General features: G+C 50.5%; 1 protein-coding gene across 1 annotated transcript in view; it reads left to right on the top strand.

Moving 5' to 3' along the window:
- DTX4 (deltex E3 ubiquitin ligase 4) overlaps positions 1-21,670 on the top strand; it is a 36,712-nt gene extending 15,042 nt beyond the window's left edge. The window contains exons 3-9 of the mRNA XM_078433507.2: positions 970-1,031; positions 1,351-1,512; positions 3,300-3,361; positions 4,824-4,976; positions 8,034-8,195; positions 13,960-14,049; positions 18,186-21,670. Coding sequence (XP_078289633.1) covers positions 970-1,031; positions 1,351-1,512; positions 3,300-3,361; positions 4,824-4,976; positions 8,034-8,195; positions 13,960-14,049; positions 18,186-18,419 — 925 coding nt within the window. The 3' untranslated portion in view covers positions 18,420-21,670. The remainder of the gene's footprint in view (positions 1-969; positions 1,032-1,350; positions 1,513-3,299; positions 3,362-4,823; positions 4,977-8,033; positions 8,196-13,959; positions 14,050-18,185) is intronic.
- The last annotated feature ends 445 nt before the right edge of the window (positions 21,671-22,115 follow it).

The following is a 22,115-nucleotide window of genomic DNA, read 5'->3' as shown; positions in this document are numbered from 1 at the left end:
CACAGAATCAGAAACAGGCTCCAGGCTCCGAGCCATCAGCCCAGAGCCTGACGCGGGGCTCGAACTCACGGACCGCGAGATCGTGACCTGGCTGAAGTCGGACGCTTAACCGACTGCGCCACCCAGGCGCCCCTGCAACAGCTTATTTTTTAAAAACCATCAGTTCCAGGGCACCTGGGTGGCCCAGTCTGTTGAGCCTCCGACTCTTGGTGTCGGCTCGGGCGATGATCTTGCGGTTCGTGAGTTCGAGCCCCGCGTCAGGCTCCATGCTACGGCCCAGAGCCTCCTTGGGATTCTCTGTCTCCCTCTCTTTCTGTGCCTCCCCCGCTCATTCTCTCTCTCTCAAAATAAATAAACTTAAAAAAAAATTTTTAAACCATCAGTTCCCTGGGGTAAACAAAACAAAAACGAAAGAGAGTGAGGCAAGAGGGATTGAGAGTCCCGGGCTGGGATGGAGGGGTGGGTCTCGGTATTAAATGAGATGGTCTCAGGAACCTCACAAAAAGGTGAGCCCAGACTGAAGGATCTGTAGGAGGAGGTGAGGCAGAGATCTGCTGGTAGAGCATTTCAGGCAGAAGGAGCCACATAGGCAAAGGCCCTGAGGCAGCAGTGTGGCCCAGCTGGAGCAGGATAAAATGGTGAGGGGTATGTGAGGAGACCAGGAAGATGAGGGTTGAGCGCGGTGGGGAGGACGTTGGCGGGTCACGCGGAGCTGTGTGGGCTTTGCCGGGACCTCGAGAGACTTAAGGAGCCATTGCAAATTTGGGGGGATCCGAGGGGAGGGGTGACATGGTCTGACTTAGATTTGAAACGTTAACATTCCTGCTTGTGGTGCTAAGAACCGGCTCTGCCTTGAATAGAGATAAGTAGTTTCTGTCGGAAAAGGGACCTCTCAGTGAGTGGATTTTGGGGGTTCCAACCCCACCCCACTTGTCAAAACCGTAATGTGTCTGCTCTTTCCTTCCACAGGGTCCCCACTGTGCCAGTAAAGAACCTCAATGGGTCCAGTCCTGTTAATCCGGCCCTGGCAGGTAAGCGCTTGCTTTAAGGCGGGCGGGGGGGAAAGGAAAGCTCGGGCCAAGGAGGTGGTGAGCATTTACCGCAAAGAAAGAATTGAATGAAAGCAAATGTGGATGTTGGGAGCGGGGTGGGGAGGGGGGGAAGAAGCACAGCTTCTGTTGGAGAGAAGCAAACGCACACATTTCTGGGGCAGGCAGCGCGGGCCAGGGGAGGCTGAGTGAGTCACGAGAGCTTGTGCCGGGGAAACAGAGGGGCGGGCTCCCAGGGAGGGCGGTTGGTGGGATGCTGGGAACTAACTCTGCAGTCCACGCTCACGCCCTGCCCTTCCAGGAATCACCGGGATTCTCATGAGTGCAGCCGGGCTGCCCGTGTGCCTCACCAGGCCGCCCAAGCTGGTTCTCCACCCGCCCCCGGTCAGCAAGAGCGAAATCAAATCCATCCCGGGGGTTTCCAACACGAGCCGCAAGACCACCAAAAAGCAGGCCAAGAAAGGTATCAGCCTCCTTGTCTTAGGGGGTATGGGAGTCAAAGGCGTGGGCCTCGGCCGTGGCTTTGCCGCCATCACCCAAGGTCATACCCGTGGCTTCACCCTCTGTGCCTTCGTTTCTGCGTCTGCTAAGTGGGCCCAACTAGCCCCTGTTCTGCTGATTGCACCAAAGTGGATTGTGCGTGAGTGAGAGGGAGGCACCTTAAGAAGTGCAAAAACACGGTCCGGAAATATAGAGACACAGAACCACCAAGCGTGATGCATAAAATATGATACAGGGGGCTGTCACTGTGGCCCTGGAGCCAGAACAGCCTGGGTTCCAGTCCTGACTGTGACACTTCCAAGTCATGTGACCGCAGAGAGCCCTTTTTCTTTCCTTTACAATGGGGTAAAAAATGCTCACAACAAGGATGGGGTAGGTGTGCCCCAGAACGCATCCATGACAGGGAGTGACCACTGCCCTGTGTCCCCCCAGAGCCCCTAGGCTGACCATTCGAACCTTCCTTCAGGCACTCCTTCCTCCCTGTGCACAGTCCCGTCACCAGGGGGTCCAGAGGTGTGTGTACCCTGTCTCAGCTCTGCGGCCGGTCTTTCTGGCCGCTGGTGTTGGTTGTTAAATGTCTTGACCGTCACCCCAGGCCCCCACCTTACAACCTTGTTTTGAAGGGTCCGTGAGATCTCATGTATATTGTAACTGGGCCCAGGGCCTGGCAAGCAAGAGGCTCTCAATGAACAGAAGCTTCATTCTTCGAAGCAGGCTGGTGGGAAGGAAGGGCCTGCATCCTGGGTTTTGGCGGTTGCATGATCTGCTTCCTCAAACCCTTGCCCTACTTTTCTACGCCATCAAGAGTTCTCTGCTTAAATGAACTCAATTGCCCTGTTCATAGTCTGATAGGAAATGACAGGATTTCACACTTTCCCGCGCTTCCTGTGATTATTAATAGCACATGTTGGACCCTTAGCTGGAAAAGTGCTAAAGGTCTATGCGTCCATTAGCTTCTTTAATTGTCAAAGCAACCCTTTGAGTGGGCTCTATTGCTTTGCCCGATCTCACAGGTGAGAAAATAGAAGCTGAGAGAAGCTAAGAGGGGTCCCCAGGGAGGCACTGGTCCTTTTTAAGGTTGTATCATCCTGTCTCCTGCCTTCAGGCTGGGCTGCCTCCTAGAGGTCCAGCCCCCAGAGAAATTCCAGAATCGCTGCAGCCTGTCAGGATGCTTCCCTGCTGCTGGTCTCCCGCACCGTCAGCGGCCAAGGAAGCTGTGGGCATAGCTTCCTGCTTTCCCATGAAAATAAAATCACTTTGACACCACATTACAGACCGAGACAGTACTCGGCACACTGTAAAAAGCATGTGATAAGCCTACCTCCTTTTTTTTTTTTTTTAACGCGTAACAGTTTACACAGTGCTGTCTTCTGCTACCTCGCCTCATCGTGTGGGCATGCCCAGGCTCTTTGATTACACGGAAGAGAGCCCCACACCACCCATCTCAGTTAAAAAGTGGGTTTGGTGAAAACAGGCCGGCCCGGGGCGGGGTGGGCGGGTGGCTGTCAGGAAAAAGACTGCGGGAGGGAAAGACAGGCAGGCACACCTCCCACCTTCCCAGACACCTAGCTCCTTCCTCCTCCTGTCGATTCCCTTTCAGATTCTTAAATGTGGTTGCAGAATGAATTCCTCCCCCTGCCTGCTTTGAGCCTGGCTGCTGGCTCCCCCCTCCGCGTGCCCAGCCTGATGAGGCCGTTTGATCCCTTACCTCTGTCTTGGTGGCCCACTGACCACCCTGTCCCCCCACAGGTAAAACCCCAGAGGAAGTGCTCAAGAAGTATCTGCAGAAAGTCCGGCACCCGCCAGATGAGGTGAGCGCAGGGGGGAGGCAGGGCAGGGTTCACCCACAGCTTCTCCTCCGCTGGGGTTTTCCACAGGTTGCAGCAGGAGCGGATTTCTGCGTCCTGGCTGCTACAGAGCCGCTCAGAGCTGCCACAGGGCTCCAAGGTTGGCGGTCTGGAGCCGCAGACCGAGGCTGCATTCTAAACCACCTTCCCGTGAATGTAACAAAGTCTGAATGTAACAAAAACAGCATGACAAGCGCTGGGAACTGACGTTTATTTCTTCTTCTTCTTCTTCTACTTATTATTTTTTTAAGGAGGCTTGAACTGATGACCCTGAGATCAAGAGCCGGATACTTAACCAACTGAGTCAGCCAGGCGCCCCATGGGAACTGACTTTTAAATGGGCTTGATGTAGACCAGTGGTTCTCAGCCAGAGGGAGTTCTGCATGGGGGAGTGGGGAGGGGCGTGGGGGAGGGAACTGCTAATGGGCAGAGGCCAAGGGTGCTAAATAGCCACCGTGCCCAGGACAGCCCCCTCAGCGAAGAATTACCAACCCCAAATGTCAATAGTGCCAAGGTTGAGAAATCCTCTTATAGGCTTATTGATTTATTTATTCTTAATGTTTATTTTCTTATTGAAAAAGTTTTTTCATGTTCATTTATTTTCGAGAGAGAGAGACAGAGGGTTGAGTGGGGGAGAGACAGAGAGAGAGAGGGAGACACAGAATCCCAAGCAGGCTGCAGGCTCTGAACTGTCAGCATAGACCTTAACGTGGGGCTCGAACTCATGCACTGCGAGATCGTGACCTGAGCTGAAGTTGGATGCTTAACCGACTGAGCCACCCAGGCACCCCAGTATTTATTTTATTTTTGAGGGTGGGGAGAGGGAGGGAGCATATGCAGTGAGGGAGGGGTGGCAGAGAGAGGAAGACACAGGATCCAAAGCAGGCTCCAGGCTGTCAGCACGGAGCCCCATTCAGGGCTCCGACTCACAAACGGTGAGATCATGACCTGAGCCAAAGTCAGACGCTGAGCTGACCGAGCCACCCAGGCGTGCCTCTTGTTGACTTATTTAAACAGCAGCCCCTCTGGTACACTTGAGATACAATTGCTTTGCAAACGTTCAGCTTAAATAAAGGGTCTGTCAGCAAGTGTCTGTTTCCTCCGCAAGCCATTGGAGAACACCAAGGAAGGACAGTGTCTCATCATCGCCCTAAAGGAGAGGACAGTTTTGGTGGTGAGCCCCAGGTGGCCTGTGCCACCAGCAACAATTATTCCAGGAACTTTTCTGCTGTGTAAAGTGAGATAAACCTAGATTTCGATTCCCAAAGGCATGTCTGTATATATCCTGGTTTGTGGGTTTTCTAGAAGAGGAACAGGGACACCTCACCGGACGTCTGATCATGCGAGAATCACTGCGGAGATGCTCTGGCCTCCCAGGCTGGGCCAGCGCTGAAGGCCTCTCTGCTCTGTCCCCTCCCGCCCCCAGGACTGCACCATCTGTATGGAGCGCCTCACGGCCCCCTCGGGCTACAAGGGCCTGCAGCCAACAGTCAAGCCTGACCTGGTGGGAAAGCTGTCCAGATGCGGCCACATCTACCACATCTATTGTCTGGTCGCCATGTACAACAATGGCAACAAGGTTAGTGCCAGCCTGCGGGGCTGGCCCCCGCCCACCATGGGCCCTGGAGGAGCAAAAGCGTGAAGGCCCTGTTGGGGTGATTTGGGGTGTCTGAGAGGCACCCTGGGGGCAGCAGGAGTGAGGATCTTGGCTGTTCTCAGCAGGGTCAGCGTCTTACACAATTATAACGTTCGCAAAACCTGTCTTACCCAACTGCTCCCCTCCCCCATCTCTACAGTGGGTGTGATGGTCTGAGAGGTATAGACTTCAGTCCATGAGAGTTCTTGGGGGGAAGGGGGGTTGACAGTGTGCCCATAGTGAGCGTTCATTACACCCAGTGTGGGCAGGTTTCTAGTCCCTTCGAAGCTCACTGTTGGAGGAGGGGAAGGCTGTCTGTGATGCTCACCTGGTCCATACTGACGGCAGAGCAGTGTTCCTCCATGAAGCTGGATTCCAGGAATCTGCGAGTCTCCTTAGATGCTAACTCTCTCTTTACACTATCCGAGCTTTTACTAAGCCACTGACATCCCTCACGTCCTTTGCTGTGCCTGGAATAACCGTCACTCCCCTCTCCCCATGAATTCAAATCCTACCTGCTTCTCCAGACCCCACTTGGATCGCAGCAGAATTTGAGGTTTCCCTGATGTCCCCAGCTTCTTACTCATCCCCTCCCCCCCAAAAGTCTGCCTTTCGGGGTCTGCTCTGTACTTCTGCTGTGGGAAAGAGGAGAGGAGAGAGTCAGCAGACCCAAGCTTGAACCCTGGCTTTAGTAACTGAGTGATTGTGGGCAAGATTTTCAATCTCTCTGAGATTTCATTTTCCACCTGGAAAATGGAGATAAAATAATACCTACTTTCCAGGGCATTATTACCATTATTAGTCAAATGGATATCTCCTTGGCATTATAGGTATAATTTTTTTTCCCTTCATCTTTATATAGCCCTGTGATTGAAGTTCCCAGAGTGCTGACCTTGGGCTGACCTTGGGACCTTTGTCTCAGAGAGCCCATGCTCAGTCACTGATGGATGATGCGGTCTGAACTGGTTTTCACTTTCCTGACCCTAGGTTAAAAGGTTTCATTGGGGTTTTGTATTTTAAGAGGTTATTTTGGATTTAAAGGGATTTTTTAGCATGTTCATTCTCTTTTTGAGGACTGTTTTCAAGAACAATCTAGCTCCTCTTTGCACTAATACTTTGAAGCATGCCGTTTAAAATTTTCTTCACACAGAAGAGGAAACGAAAGGACCCAGAGAGAAACCCAGTGGTTCTCCCAAGGCCATGAAGCAAGTTAAGGCCAGAGCAGAAGGTGGAAGGGCCAAGGCTTGGCCCCAAGCCTTGGGTTCCAAGCCTTGGGTTCCTGTCCCGTTGACCACATGGAGTAACCTTCTCCATTGCCCTGAATGCAAGTTACTCCTTTAACATTAATAGAGCTTGAGCTGAAGGTCCCCAAATAGCTCCACAGAGGATCGCTGTCCTCCTGAAATGGTGCGGATGTCCTGGAGAGCTTCTCTCCTGGCTGTGAGCCTTTTCTGCACACATGGCTCCCTGCCCACGCCTTCCTTCTCACCCACTTTCTTCTGGAAAGCCTGGGAACAAGGTCTCCTCCCAGCCGTGCAGGCCACGCCTCGCTGGGCCCCAGTGTGAAGCCAAGGCCCCTTATATGTCTGCATCCAGAGTCTTGCCCTGCGCCCCAACACAGCCACCGAGCCGTGGGCTTTGTACAGACTGCTGAAGACCAAGCCCTAACTAGTGTCAAGTCCTTTAATGGTGCTGTGCCTCAGTTTTCTTCTCTGTAAAAGGGAATAGTTTTTTTAAAATATTTATTTATTTGAGGGGGAGGGAGGGGCAGAGAGGGAGGGAGACAGAGGTGGGACTTGAACTCACAAACCAGGAGATCATGACCTCAACTGCTCAGGTGCCCCAAAATGGGAACCATTTTTAAAAAAAACTTTTTTTTGTATTTATTTATTTTTGAGAGACAGAGAGACAGAGCACAAGTGGGGAGGGGCAGAGAGAGAAGGAGACAGAATCCAAAGCAAGCTCCAGGCTCTGAGCTGCCAGCACAGAGCTCGACGCGGGGCTCGAACTCACAAACCATGAGATCATGACCTGAGCTGAAGTTGGACGCTCAGCCAACTGAGCCACCCAGGCGCCCCGGGAATCATTTTTAAGGCTAATAATAAGGCTAATATTCCTTTAAAGCTGATATCAGGCGAGGCCTATGTGAAACAAGATGTAAAGTCTTTTGTAAGATTTAAAACGCCTTCACTAACAACTCATTCCCTCCCTCGTTGCTTGTGCAGACCTTGCCCTCAATCCTCCAAAACCAGTCCACAGCTCTTCTTTAAGGACCATTTTCTTAAAGTCAGCTTCATCTACTCGGGCACACGACACCCACTTTCTCTTTTCAGAGCAGTGGTTTCTAAACCTGTACGAGCCTTAGGGGTCATAAAAGTACTAATAACAGTTAGAGACACGACTTAGTGGTCAGCACTTCCTGTGGGTTCTCTAATTCAATCCTTCCAACAACCCAGTGAGATAGATACTATTGTTTTCCTTGTTCTGTTACAAAGCCGAGACCCAGAGAGGTTAAGTAATTTGCTCCAGGTCTCTCAGCAGGTAGATGGCAGAGCTGAGAATCCAATCCAAAGTTCTCACTCTTCACTGCTACTTTCTGTAGCGCATCCCCCCGCCCCCCCCCCCCCCATCCAGTTTGGTGGCCTGGGGTGGGGTCCAAGCATCTTTGTTTCCAGCAAGCTTCGTCAGGATTGTGATGCTCAGCAGTTGGGAAGAGGCTGCTCCCTAGTGCTTTGTTGTGTGTCCGACTCGTTTGGTACTTCACGGTTAATAATGACTCCCTGTGTATGTTCCCTGCCCGCATGGGCTGCTCTGCCTTTCAAGGATGGGGGGTCTCTCTTACATGGCCCTTAGCATGGAGCTAATTTGTGGAATTTACTTATTTGGGTGCATTTTGTCCCCCTGGCCTTTTATCTTTGTCCCCTTCCAGGGTTAGGTGGGGTTAGGGGTGTGTTGCCAAGACTGTTTCCCAACCTGGCTGTTCCTGCCTTGTGCCCTCAGGACGGAAGTTTGCAGTGTCCAACCTGTAAGACCATTTATGGGGTGAAGACAGGCACCCAGCCTCCGGGGAAGATGGAGTACCACCTCATCCCTCACTCCCTGCCCGGCCACCCCGACTGCAAAACCATCCGGATCATCTACAGCATCCCTCCTGGCATTCAGGTGCTCCCGAGTCAGCCACGGGCTTTTATTTACTTTTTTTTTTTTTTATTTTTATTTTTATTTTTATTTTTTTTTATTTATTTTTGGGACAGAGAGAGACAGAGCATGAACGGGGGAGGGTCAGAGAGAGAGGGAGACACAGAATCGGAAACAGGCTCCAGGCTCCGAGCCATCAGCCCAGAGCCTGACGCGGGGCTGGAACTCACGGACCGCGAGATCGTGACCTGGGTGAAGTCGGACGCTTAACCAACTGCGCCACCCAGGCGCCCCTATTTACTTATTTTTTAAGTTTCAGTGTTTGCAGGCAATAGGTTTGTCTTTTTTCTTTAATGTTTATTTATTTTTGAGAGACAGAGACAGAGCACGAGGGGGGAGGGGCAGAGAGAGAGGGAGACACAGAATCCAAAGCAGGCTCCAGGCTCCGAGCTGTCAGCACAGAGCCCGATGCGGGGCTCGAACCCACGAACTGTGAGATCATGACCTGAGCCGAAGTTGGACACTTAACTAAGCTGTACAGGTGCCCCGGTAATATGTTTGTCTTAATCTGTTCAGGCTGCTGCAAGAAAATATCACAGACTGGGTAGCTTTTAAACAACAGAAAGTTATTTCTCACAGTTCTGGAGGCTGGGAAGTCCAAGCTCAAGGTGCTGGCAGATTCACTATCTGGTAAGCCCCTGCTTCCTAGGTCATGGGCATCTTTATGCTGTGTCCTCATGGCAGAAGGGGTGAGGGAGCTCTCTAGGGTCTCTCTTATGAGGGCACTAATCCCATTCATGAGGGCTCACCTTCATGACCTTATCACCCACCCAAGACCCAACCTCCAAATACCATCATCTTGGGGGTTAGATTTCAACTTGTTAATTTCCGAGGGTTACAGACTCTCAGTTTACAGCAGTCCATTACTTCTTGTACTTCTTGCTTGCAAAATACATTCTGTTCCAATAGTCCCCAAAGTCTTAACTCATTCCAGCATCAACTTTAAAGTCTAAATCCGAGGACTCACCTACATACCATCTAAATCAGAGGTGGGAGAGACCCCATGTACAAGTTCCTCTCCAGCTGGGACTCCGTGAAACTGAACAGGTTACGTGGTGGGGCCCTCGTGAACAGGATGGGTGCCCTTGTAAAAGAGCCCCCGGAGAGCCCCCGCATCCCTTCCCGAATCGAGGACACAGGGAGAAGACAGCAGTCTATGAACCAGGAAGTGGGTGCCCACCCGACACTGGATCTGCTGGCACCTTGGACTTCCCAGCCTCCGGAACTGTGAGAAATAGATCTCTGTTGTTTAAGCCACCCAGTCTGTGGTGTCTCATTACAGCAGCCGGAGAGAAATAAGATAATTTTATACTGTGAAAAGTTTCCTTTCCTCCGTCCACCCGGTTTCACCTCCTGCCCCCGCGTTCCACCATTGTTCTTACCTTCTTACGTGTCCCCCAGGATTCTCCGTGCATGTGCAGCAAAGACTGTTTCCACCTCTCCCATTGGTACACAGAGGGGGACATTTTAGACATATTGTTCTGCACCATGGTTTTTTCAATTAACAATATAGTTTGTAGATCTTCCCATGTTGGTATAGAGGGAGATTCTTCGTTCCTTCTTGGCTCTGGGTGAGAATCCATAGTATACATGCACCCTAATTTATATTCAATAGTCTCCACTTGATGGGCATATGGATTGCTTCCAATCTTTTTCCTACAACAAATAATACTGTAACAGATAACCTTGTATGCATGTGAGTATATCTGTTGAATAATTTTCCAAAAGTAGAATTTCTTTGTCAAATGATATTTGCATTTATAATTCAATAGATGTCCCTTGGCTTTGATTTTTGTAGGCATTTATTTCCTCTTTTGATTCTTTGAAAGACAACCCTAAGGAACAAATTGAACCCTATTCCTAACAGTAAATACAAATGTGCCCCTTCCTTCACACACTGAAGATTTCTTAACTGATCTACGATTCATTTATTTGGCAACTATTTATCAGTTCACCCTTCCTTCCTCCCTCCTCCTTGCCTTCTTCCATTTTGTCTCTTATTTAACAAACGTTGGAGGATGGATTATGGACCAGGCATGTTCTAGGTGCTGGAGAAACAAAGGTGAGCAAAGTAGACACAGTCTTTTCTCCTTGGAGGCCCCCATTCTAGCGGGATGAGGAAGTCAATGCCCGGATACATAAGCGAGGTATTGCCAACTAGCGATAAGAGATGTGGCAGAAATAAACCGGAGCAGGTGAGATAGTCTGTAAAAGAATTTAAAGAAAAATATGGTTATTCCTGGAGGGACTTACCAGCCAGTCAGAGAAAATAAGTCTACATCACCAAACTATAGAACACAACATAATGTGCACCATAGATAAACGCTGTGGGGGGTGGGGGGGCAACACAAGAGGTCTTCAAAGTCTGAAGACACTTGGGTTCTGAATCCTGGCTGACTCTGTATTGGCTGGGACTTTGGACAACCACCAGACCTCTCTGAGCTCGGTTTCTTTTTTCTTTTTTTAATTTTTTTTAACGTTTATTTTTGAGAGACAGAGAAAGACAGAGCCTGAGCGGGGGAGGGGCAGACAGAGAGGGGCTACATAGAATCTGAAGCAGGCTCCAGGCTCCAAGCTGTCAGCACAGAGCCCAATGTGTGGCTTGAACTCACAAACCATGAGATCGTGACCTGAGCCAAAGCTGGATGCTTAACCAGCTGAGCCACCCAGGTGCCCCTTGGTTTTTTCATCCGTATAGCTGAGAGCCTCCTGTGCAGGGGGCTTTGTAAGAATGGGAGTGAACATTTGTATGTGCATGCTGTGGTATTGGGCACGGTGGTCAGGGGCTCAGTGCCCGGTGACTGGCATTATGTGAGCAAGCTACTTGTCCGGGTAAAGAAGAAGAGGGCTTATGTCTGTCTGTCTGGGAGGGTCTGAGGAGACTTTCTGGTGCAGGGCACCAGTAGTTGAACCTTGAGAGCCATAAAGAAATGGAGGAGAAGGTTTTTAGTGGGAGGACACAGCAGAGTTGTGGCGGAGAGGAAGTAGGGGTGTTGGTGGGCCACAAAGAAGAGTTTAATTTGGGGACTTGCGACGGTGGGGGATGGGAGGAGGGTGCGTGAAGGAGCAGAGAGTGAAGGAGGACTGTGGGCAGGCCATGGAAGGACGCCAGCATGGTGAGGGTTGCAGCTTTATTTGTCAGGCTTTGTTTGTCCAGCTCACTGCTGGACGCGACCAACATTTTGGGAAGTTGTGTAGTTGGGACTGCACTTTGGGAAGGTCAGCCTGGCGGAGAAGTGAGGGGTGACCTGATTAGACCAGTTAGGAGACCATTCTGGTCATGGGGCCTGAACAAGGAAGGTGCGGAGGATGAGGGAGAGGGAGATGTGGCTGGAGGTGGGGGCAGCTGCGACCTTCTGGAATGACTGGAGGCAGCCAGTTGGGATGGTAGGGACAAGACTGACAATATGGGAGTCGGGGAGTCGGGAGAGACAGCCGGTGGCTGATCCCTGGTGAGAAGGAGGGCAAAGATCAGGGCGGGGCAACATTTTGCAGGAGATTCTTTTCCCAGCCTCTGGGACTAAAGAATGGAGTGCCAGCACAGAGGTCGAGGTGGTGGGAGGGGTGGTGTTGAGGTGCCGCTTGCTGCCTGTGTAGACGCCATGGATCACGGATCGTCCAGGAAAACTCAAGCTTGTGCCAAGGGAAATGCATTTCTCTGGGGTCAGTGCAGCCACTCTATAGACCACCCCCTGCGAGTCAGTAGCAGGACCCCTCAGTGCTGTGTCTGTCCCTGTCCCTGGAGACTCCAGAGACCACAAGGGCTTGGGGTTTCCAAGAGGAGTCGAGAACTTGGAGTTCTGCCTTCACTTCAGAGAATGAGTCTCCAATCTAGAGGAGGCAGAGTTGTGACTGCTCCACTTGGCGACGTGCAGAGAGCACACAGCCTCCTGGGGTCAGCGCCAGGCGGGTGTCTGTGTTGCAGACGGGCAAGTCCCAGGAGGGTGAGGTGCGGGCAGAGCCGTGCTGGGAATGGTCTCTGGAGTTGGGCAGTCTGGCTTACAAACAGCTGTGGCCGTGAGCGTGTTGTAAATGTGCTGTGATTTCATGGGACTATGAAATTCAGAACTGTCACGTCCTGCGTCTCCAAGAAGATGTTGTTACCTCTCTCAGCCCAGGGGTATATTTCCCTTCTCCTGTATCGCGCTTAAGATGTTCAATTTGGAAAGGATAGATGATCTTGAGCCAGGCTACTAAAAATCTTTTTTTTTTTTTTTTTTTCAACGTTTTTTATTTATTTTTGGGACAGAGAGAGACAGAGCATGAACGGGGGAGGGGCAGAGAGAGAGGGAGACACAGAATCGGAAACAGGCTCCAGGCTCCGAGCCATCAGCCCAGAGCCCGACGCGGGGCTCCAACTCACGGACCGTGAGATCGTGACCTGGCTGAAGTCGGACGCTTAACCGACTGCGCCACCCAGGCGCCCCTAAAAATCTTTTTAAATCACAGGATTTAAAACTCAATTTGGGGGGGATGGGTGCCTGGGTAAGTTCAGTTAGTTAAGTGTCTGACTCCGTTTCAGCTCAGGTCATGATCTCGCAGTTCCAGAGTTTGAGCGCTGCATCAGGCTCTGCACTGACACGCAGGGTCTGCTTGGGATTTTCTCTCTCTCTGACCCTCCCCTGCTCTCCCTCTCTCTCTCTCAAAATAAATAAATAAACTTCTAAAAAATCAGTTTGGAACCACCATCCACTATAAGAAAAAAATGAAAAGTCTGTGTTTTCTTATAGTTTCTTCATTCATTCATGCATTCATTCACTCCTGGACTCATTTTTTTCAGCCACGACAGTTACCATTTGTGTGAGAGCTGGTGCTAGGAGCTGCATGGAATTATCAATATTAGATTGGCTTCATCTAGAAGGGATTTTTTAAATGGCTCCACAGACCCTCAGGGGGTTAGGGATGCTCAGAAGTTATAGACAAACATTTCTCTTTGGGGTGGGAAGGGGTTGGGAGGGGGGCGGATGGATGCATTGGTTCTGGGAGAAAAATCCCTCACTTTTCCTGAGCTTCTCAAGGGGGCCTGTCGATCCTGATGAGGAAGCCTGGCTTCTGGCTAAATTCTGCGTCAGTTTCTGTCCCTGCTTGTTTGCTGAATTGGGGTATCAGTGCACCTCCGAGTTCACTGCAGCATTATTCACAATAGCCAAGACCCTACACGCACATCAGTGGATGAATGGATAAAGATGACTCCAAGGCTCCTGGCTCAGAGGCACTTTTGTTATATTGAGTACTTTAGAGGGAAAAAGTTCATCATGTGCCTCAGGAAGCCTGGGCTTAAATTTTGGCAAAGCCATTGATGTTGGAGAAGCCCTGTGACCTCTCTAGGCTGAAGTTTTCCTCTTTGGTAAAACAAAAGAGCCCGTGGCCAGAGCCCCCGGGTGATGATGATGATGATGAACGTTTACTGAGCTCTTACTATGCACTGCGGTGCCAAGCTCACTTTAGCCTTCACACTCTCCCTATTCGATGGCTGGGGGAACCCACACCCCAAGAGAGGGCTCCAGCTGACACATCGGGAGGTGGCCGCTCTGGGTCCAAACGCAGGTCTAACGACTCCAAAACAGGTGGGAAACCACTGCTATCACTGCTTTGGGATTTGTTCTCTGTCCAGACGCTGTGACCGTTATTATTGTCATCATTACTTGAATTAGTCACGCATGGTCTGCACCCCTTCATTAAAAACATCTTGAAAAATGCCCTTCGCTGACTTCCTTTCTGCTTTCAGGGGCCGGAACACCCAAATCCTGGGAAGAGTTTCAGTGCCCGTGGCTTCCCAAGACACTGTTACCTTCCAGACAGCGAGAAAGGGAGAAAAGTAAGAACGGGGGTTTGGGGGGCTGGGGGGTAGGATTTGCTTCTGTGTCAGGGCCCCAAGTTTTGCTTCCTGCTGTGCACAGGCTAAAGAGCTGAGTCTCTTTTTACCATAGACGCACATGGTAACAAGGTCATATTTGAGTCAACTGTAGGTTAAGGTGGGGACGATTAGAATGTTTTCTTTTGCAGGATAGTTGGGGCAGGGCTTTTTCCTCTCCTGGATAGCACTGGCAATAATTCATCTATTTTAGGATGCTTTCCCAGGGGGCTTTGCTGCTTAGCAGATGGTCCTGGGACCAGCACCAGTGACAACACCTAGAAGCTTGGTGTTGAGATCAGGGAAGGTTTTGAAAATCCAATCATTTTCTGGCCTTAGCCACAGAAAAATGAACATAAAGATTTTATTCTAATTTTACAATTCATAGAACCACTGAAGCCCAAACCTTGGGGCACCTGGGTGGCTCAGTTGGTTAAGCATCCGGCTTTGGCTCAGGTCATGATTTCATGACTTCGTGGGTTCAACCCCCGCATTGGGCTCTGCGCTGACAGAATGGAGCCTTCTTGGGATTCTCTGTCTGTCTGTCTCTCTCTCTCTACCCCTCCCCCACTTGCACTCTCTCTGTCTCTCTTAAAATGGGTAAATACACTTTTTTAAAAAATGCAGAACCTTAGAAACTCCTTCATTTTAACAAGATCCCAGGTGATCTGACAGTACATTAAAGCTTCAGAGGCACTGCTCCAGGGCAGGGATCCTAATTTGTGGCAGATTACCTTTTTTCTTTTCTTTTAATGTACTTCTGTATTCTATGAATTTCCCAAAAGACAGAGGGAAAAATGATTGGGTTTCTGGATCCCCAGTGATTCATGATTCAAGCTTCAGTGGTTCTATGAATTGTAAAATTAGAATAAAATCTTTATGTTCATTTTTCTGTGGCTAAGGCCAGAAAACAATTGGATTTCCAAACCTTCCCTGATCTCAAAAAGGAAAAGAACCATTGATCTAAGGGGGTGTCGCGCCCCTTCTTGTGGGGTGCAGTGCTGGACCGGAAGTGGGTTTTAGCTAGCTTTCTCTAGGTCCTGCTGGGTAACAAGCTTGGTCTCAGAGGCTGACATCAACAAAGGCTGACTCTCATGCACTGTGCATGCCAGTGGCTGTGGCTTGTTTGGCTGCTATGAGTCCACTCTGTCTGCTCCGTGGGGCTCCGTGTCCTGGAATCCAGGCTGAAGGAGCAGCCTTTCTATGGTCTCTGCCCTTCTCCTGGAAGGGAGCAGAGGAGCAAGAGAGAATCCGAGTGGAATAGTGTGAACCCACTACAGCTGCTGCTGGAAGCTTGTCACTCCTACTCGCCTTTCACAGGCCCCAGCAAGTCATGAACACCACACAAGGAACAGGGTCATGAACTGCCTACAAGGCAGCCCCTTGGGTCCCATGGCAAAGGGCATGGGTGTTCTGTTACAGAGGAGGAAGCAGATCATGTGGAACAATGAGAAAATCAACCACATGGTGAAGATGTACCCAGTGCAGGGTCCTCAGATTAGAAGTCAGGACCAGTCCTGATCCTGAGCCCCGAGCAAGCCATATTTCTGTGCCTGAGCCCCAGCTCTACAGTCCCAACCGCTGGCTAAACATGTCCGCTGTGAAGTCCTACTGCTAAAACTTGAATCTTCTTGCCAAGAGCTGCTCCCCTCTCTTCCAGGCCTCCCTCCTCTTGTTAATGACATACCCAGAATCCCTGGGACCCATATTGGACACAGTAGTCTCCTTGGACTCTCTCTCTGAGCCACCACCCCACTGGCTTGTTTCCCAGGGAACTGCCCACCAAACCACGTGACTCCTTTTCTAATCCTGCCATACCCACCTAGTAAATACATTTTTTTTTAAGTTTATCTATTTATTTTTAGAGAGAGAAGGAGCATGAGCAGGGGGAGGGGCAGAGAGAAAGGGAAAGAGAGAGAATCCCGAGCAGCCTTCACACTGTCAGCACAGAGCCCGACACGGGGCCTGATCTCACAAACCATGAGATCATGACCTGAGCCGACATCAAGAGTCCGATGCTTAACCCACTGAGCCACCCAGGGGCCCCATAAATACTTTCATCTTTTACCTGCCACCAGGTTAAGTATCTTAAAGTACAGTTTCTACCACCAAACTTTTTTGTTGAAAAGAAATAAGGTAGAAAAAAACCCAAAAAATTGTTCTGATATCTTTCCTTTCCTTCTTTACAAAGTACGATCTTCTCAGCTTGGCATTCAAGACCTACTATGGTGGGGGTCTGAACCTTCCCCTCTCACTAATTCCTCACCTTTATCCTTCACATCTGCTGGTCTGGGACCTTAACCTTGGGCTCTTGCACAGTGAGGTAATAAGAGCCTGGGCTTTGGAGACAAACTGGCCTGGGTTCGAGTCCTACTTTAGCAATTTACCAGATGTGGGGACTGGCATAAAGATGAACATTCTGAGGTCTTAGTTTCTGGATCCATATAACAGTGGTTATAATTTCTATCTGTGTGGACAGGATGTTGTTAAGAATTAAGTGAAAGTAGCATTTGTAAAATGCCCAGCATGGTGACAGCTGTTGTTATAATTACACATGCCTTGGCTCATATTCATTTACTGTGTCTACATGTCCTTTTCTATTAATGGACAGCTGGCCCTTAAACAACTGAGGGGTTAGAGGTGCTGACCTCTATCCTCCCAAAGCTGATATCCACATATAACTTTGACTTCCCCAAAACTTAACCACTAACAGTCTACTGTTGACCAGAAGCCTTGCCGATAACATAGGCAGCCAGTTAACACGTATTTTGTATGTTGTGTGTATGATATACTGTATTCTTACAAAAAAGTAAGCTAGGCAGAAGAAAATATTATTAGGAAAATCATAAGTATCATACTGTGAAAATACTTATATTTTAATGTATTATATATATATTATATTTTATATTATACTGTAAAAAAAAGACCACGTGTAGTGCACCTGCACAGTTCAAACTCGTGTTGTTCAGGGTCAGCTGTATCTCCCCCCTCCTCTCCGACAGTTCAGAAGCATCTTCCCCCATGAATTCTGTATGGATCCACATCTGAGAGTCAACAGAGTAGTAACTCAGACCACGGACTGTAAGTTCAGGCAGTCCTGAAGTCTAGGCCCCCCTCTGCCATGTACTAGCTGGACGAACAGGGCAAGTCTTTATCTTCTGAGCTTCTTCGTGTGTAGAAAGGAGATAAGGAGAATACCTGTCTTGTCGAGTTGTTGTCACTGGTACATGACCCAGTGCTTGCTACGTAGTAAGTAAACCCTCGGGGGAGGGTCGATCGTATCTCTACCATGTGCCATTACTTCATGTTGGTATTACCACTCTTACAGTTCCCCACCTCCAGCCCACAGCGTGTCGACGGTCATTCTTTTTTGAATCCAGGTCACTTTTATCGGCCGTCTTCATGCTGGGTAGGGTGTTAGGCCCTTGTCTTGCTCCACAGCCATTTTTTAAAAATTTAGCTGAATGAGAACACTCTTCAAGCCCGAACACCTCTCTGGGCCTCACCTATGAAACAGAGACAATAGTAGCCCCTGCCAGATCTGCCTCCATGTGTGGTTATGAGGACCAGGTGAGTAAATGAATGTGAAATGGCCTGGCAGAGGTCACCCCACTTCAACCATGTCACCGGAGAGCTCTGCCACACCACTAGCTGAGGGTGCACTAATGCCGCATTCGGGCGGTGGAGGGAATGGCGGACACGCTTCAGAGGCTCTTGGATCGTGAGTGCCTCGAATTCCTAGATCCTGTCTTTTAGCCAGGCTGCTGGTAGCTAACATCTGTTGAGGTGTGGGTGCCAGGCACTGCTATGAAAGCCCTCGTACCATTTAGCAGATCAGAGCGTTGCCATTTTGTAAGTAAGGAAATTAAGGCCCAGAGAGGGGACAGAATATGCCCAAGGTCACACAGTTAGTTGGTGACAGATCCAAGACTTTACCTTGCGGCTTCCTGACTCCACCCCCAAATTCTTTCTATTCACTGTGCCGCTGGGGGCATCATGATGCCAGAAGACATGGACCCTTGGGAAGACCCTACCATCAAGACATAGTTTCTGACCAACACTGAATGTCTGCCTTTGGTCTCCTGCCTCCCCTTGCTCAGGTGCTGAAGCTGCTGCTTGTGGCCTGGGATCGCCGCCTCATCTTTGCCATCGGTACCTCCAGCACCACCGGCGAGTCAGACACCGTCATCTGGAACGAGGTCCACCACAAGACAGAGTTTGGCTCTAATCTCACGGGTCACGGCTACCCAGATGCCAATTACCTGGATAATGTGCTGGCTGAGCTGGCTGCCCAGGGCATTTCCGAGGACAGCACTACCCAGGAGAAGGACTGAGCTGGAGGGTCTTTGAGCCAGGAGGGGCTGCGGGGACCACAGGGCAGGAAGTGGGAGAATCGAGGTGGAAGTTGGTGCCATGCCCTCCCAATCCCCTCATTTCCCGCTCTGTCCTATCCCCATTCCCCATCCCTCCTGGCCACAGCGGGGAGGGAGATGAATAAGGTGATGTCATTCATAAACCTCATCCACCACAAAGGGGACATGGGATGAGGGCCATCCTCGGTCTGTTCCCATGGAGTTTTCGGTGCTGGGTAGGCAAGAACCCCCCCCCCCCGCCCCCCTGAGTAGGGGCACGGTCAGCACACTTAGGGTATGGACAGAGCGTGGGCACTCCATACCTTGGCCTTGTGAAGCCTGAGGTTCAATGCCTCAGCTGGCTTCTTGCTGCTTCCACTCTGCTTTGAGAGCGGAGTTTCTGCTTTTCTCTCCTCCTCCGGAGGCGAGGAGCTCTCACTGTGCAAGATTGGGGGGCAAAGGGGTGAACCGCTAAATTGCTGTGACATCAGATGTTGATGCCTCGGTGTTCAGCGAGGAAGCACTTCTCACCAAGAGGGTCAGGGAAGCAAAGGCTTCTGGGAGCACACTCGGCTCTCAGAATAGTCCTTGGCCTCTCTGGGCCCTCCCTCCTCACATCTTCGACCTGTCCAAAGAGGCATCTGGTTCTCTTGTGTGGATGGACGGACTCTGGGATTCCTCTCTGGGTTGGCATCCCATGATGTTTCCAGCCCCTCTCTGATCAGACCAGAGTCTGCATCCCACTTAGCATCTGAACTGTCCTCAGGGAGAGGAGCCCATAGCCTTCTTCCCAACTCATCCCAGACCAGCTCAAAGATTCCATGAGTTTCATCAAGTCACTGTGAGTAGAGCCCAGGCTGGGTTCTGTGCCATCTATGTATGCGCATATGTGTGTGTGTGTGTGCGCGAGTGTGCACCACTGGGCCAGGTTGGTAGACAGTCCCATCCTGTTCTCCCATTCTGTTTTGCAAACTGTCAAACTCCAGCTCTGATGGGGCTCAAACAGCCAGGCTGCGGTTCCTTGACTTTCTTCACCCTTTGCCAACCAATTTCCACAGTAAACTTGGACCCAAATGGTAACAATCATGTATCTTTCTAGATGCCCCCAGGGAACAGTGCTTGGGGATATGTGTCAGGTGAGGACTGGACAGACCCCTTTTTATATCTCTTTCAAGACCATATCTAAACCAGTCTATCCGGTCATGTTTCTATGAGGGCTTCGATCTGTCTCCATGCACACTTGCTAATCAGAGCCCAGAGGGGGCTGGGCCCCTCATCTATTACAGATTGACCTAGAGCATGGAGGCAGACTTTATAGCTCATTCCCAACAGGGTTGGGACCACATCATGGTCCAGTCCAACCTGCATTTGGGTTGTGTCCCAAGACTCTGTCTGTCCCCTCCCCAATATTCTTCTTGCTTTTCACTTCCCTTAAGGAATGAATTGGGGGTCAGGGAGGAGAGAAGGGGGATCAAGAAAGGAAACCCAATTCCCCCTTTGAAAGTGGGTTCTTTGAACTATGTGTTTGGGGGAAGTTCCTCTGGATACTAATTTGAATTTATATACCTCATGTTTTGGGGGTTTGACGTATATATATCCATATATATTTCATAATATTTGGAAGGTTTTTGATGCTAGAAAAATGGAAACAAAAGAACCTTCAAAAATGGTACTTAAGTTAGAACCTGAAGCCAGGCTTTCCTGAGAGCTGGCTCCGTGGCCGCTTGCTGTTTGCCTACAGCCATTTTGACATTGGTGTGGCCAGTGGATGCACCTGAGTGTCGCCCAGTTCCTTGGGAGGTACTGGTGCTGGGCCTTTCCTTATTCTCTGAATGGCTGGCTCCAGCAGAGGGAGCTCTGACGAGAGGAATCCTTCCTGACAACTCAGCTCTCAGGTCAGCCGGCCACCATCTTCTCTCACCAGCGGACCAGGAGATTGGGCCTGAGTCCACTGCACCACAGGGCACAGTTTCCTGCCAGTCGGGAGGAAACACTTGAACTCAACGGAAGAGACATGGCTGAGGCATTTAATATCCGCCCCCCCCCCCCCCACCGTGCCCTTTGCCAGGCCACCCTGTCCCAGAGGTCATCGAAGAGCCTCACTGCACACCTAGTACATCTCTGCCCTTCAGCACCTGGGTCAAGTGTCTGCTGAGCTTCTCACCCACAGGGATGAGGAAACAGACTGAGGGTCAATGGGTAGAAACACACAGCTGTGGAGCAGGAGGTGGGGAAAGAAGGCAAATAAGGTTTGACAACTGGCCATGGCAGCGGGGACAGGCTGATTTCCCTGCCTCGGGCAGAAGGTATGGGTGGGGAAGGGGACAGCCGAGAAAAGAAGGAAGGGGACTCAGAGAATGGATAGGCAGGCAGGCGGTGTGCCAGGGGTAATACCACTTCGAGGGGAAGTCTTAATACCTTCAAGACCTTACCCCTAGGATGCCGACCGTGTCTGTACCCTCCGTTCTTTTCCTCCCTGAGGATGCTCAGCAGGGGGTACCTCCTCCTTGTGCTGCGCTTTGGTGGGACTTTCTGGGCAGAAGGATCTTGAATTTCCTTTTAACGCTGTGCCAAGCAAGGCGGGGGGCAGGGGGGGAGGCAGCCCTTTGCCCTTTGTGCCAGCCTAGAAAGGCACGGTCTCAGACACAGTGAGCACCCTGCCAGCAGAGGTACTGAGCACCGATCCCTGGGACACGGGACGTTTCCCCACCAGTGTTGTTCCTGCTCTGTTCCCTGGGTTGCACAGGGAACCCCATGCCTTGCCTGTCATGGCCGGACCACCAGCTGCCTGGTTTTCCCCTTCCTGAGTCTCCAGGGATGACAAATGGGATTGCAGACAAACTCTGTCAGACGCCTGTCCCTTAGAGGTTAATTGTGTATATGTGGTTGTGCGTGCCTTTGTGTTTCATACCCTTTCTCCTGCCCTTTTGTAGAACTTGGACTTTATGGTTTTACACTTGGTCAAAAGTACTTGTCCTGGTATTGCACTGTCGTGTGCATGAGAGGGGAGGGAGAAGACCCCGCGTGGTACAGGAAGGGGCCTGTCCCCTATCCTTGTCCGTGGTCACTGGCATTTTCGTGGGGGTTTTCTGGGAGAGGGAAGGTGAATGTCCTAATGTAAAAACTATCCTTGTGTTGTGAAGTCCTTGGTGTTGCTCTGTGAGAGGACATCGCCACCTGGTGCTCATGAGGTGTATGTGCAGAACAATAAATGGCAAATGAACAACCACAAATTGCTGTTCCCCTTCTGCTTTTTGTAGGTCAGGGCGCCTATGAGGCATTTGGGGCACCTCTCCGAGTCTGGGAGCAACCATAAGTCCTTCCACTGATTGGGGGTGGGGGATTCCCTTCTTTCTCGCCACCCCTCCCCCCAATATCTTTTCCACCCACACATTTGACCAAGGGACCTGACCTGACTGCTTGTTCCTCTCAAGAAAGAGACCGCATGGCAGGGGAAATGTAAGCGAATCTGTGGGGGAAAGACCGGCTTAAAAAACATGAATGTTTGCTTTTTACAGTGCCCTCCGCCCAACGACAATATAGCATAGGTTTCAATAGTTGACAGGCTGTTGTGTGTCAAATACATGTGTAGTGTTAATCATCCCGATGCTCACACAGACACAAACACAAAATGCAAACGCAAAGCTGCCTTTGTCACCCACATGTGCCTCTATTTCC

The sequence above is a fragment of the Panthera onca genome, chromosome D1 (genome assembly GCF_046562875.1).
Source record: "Panthera onca isolate mPanOnc1 chromosome D1, mPanOnc1 haplotype 2, whole genome shotgun sequence".
Lineage (NCBI taxonomy): Eukaryota > Metazoa > Chordata > Mammalia > Carnivora > Felidae > Panthera > Panthera onca.
Note: the sequence above shows the minus strand (reverse complement) of the source record. Positions and strands in the feature narration are given on the sequence as shown.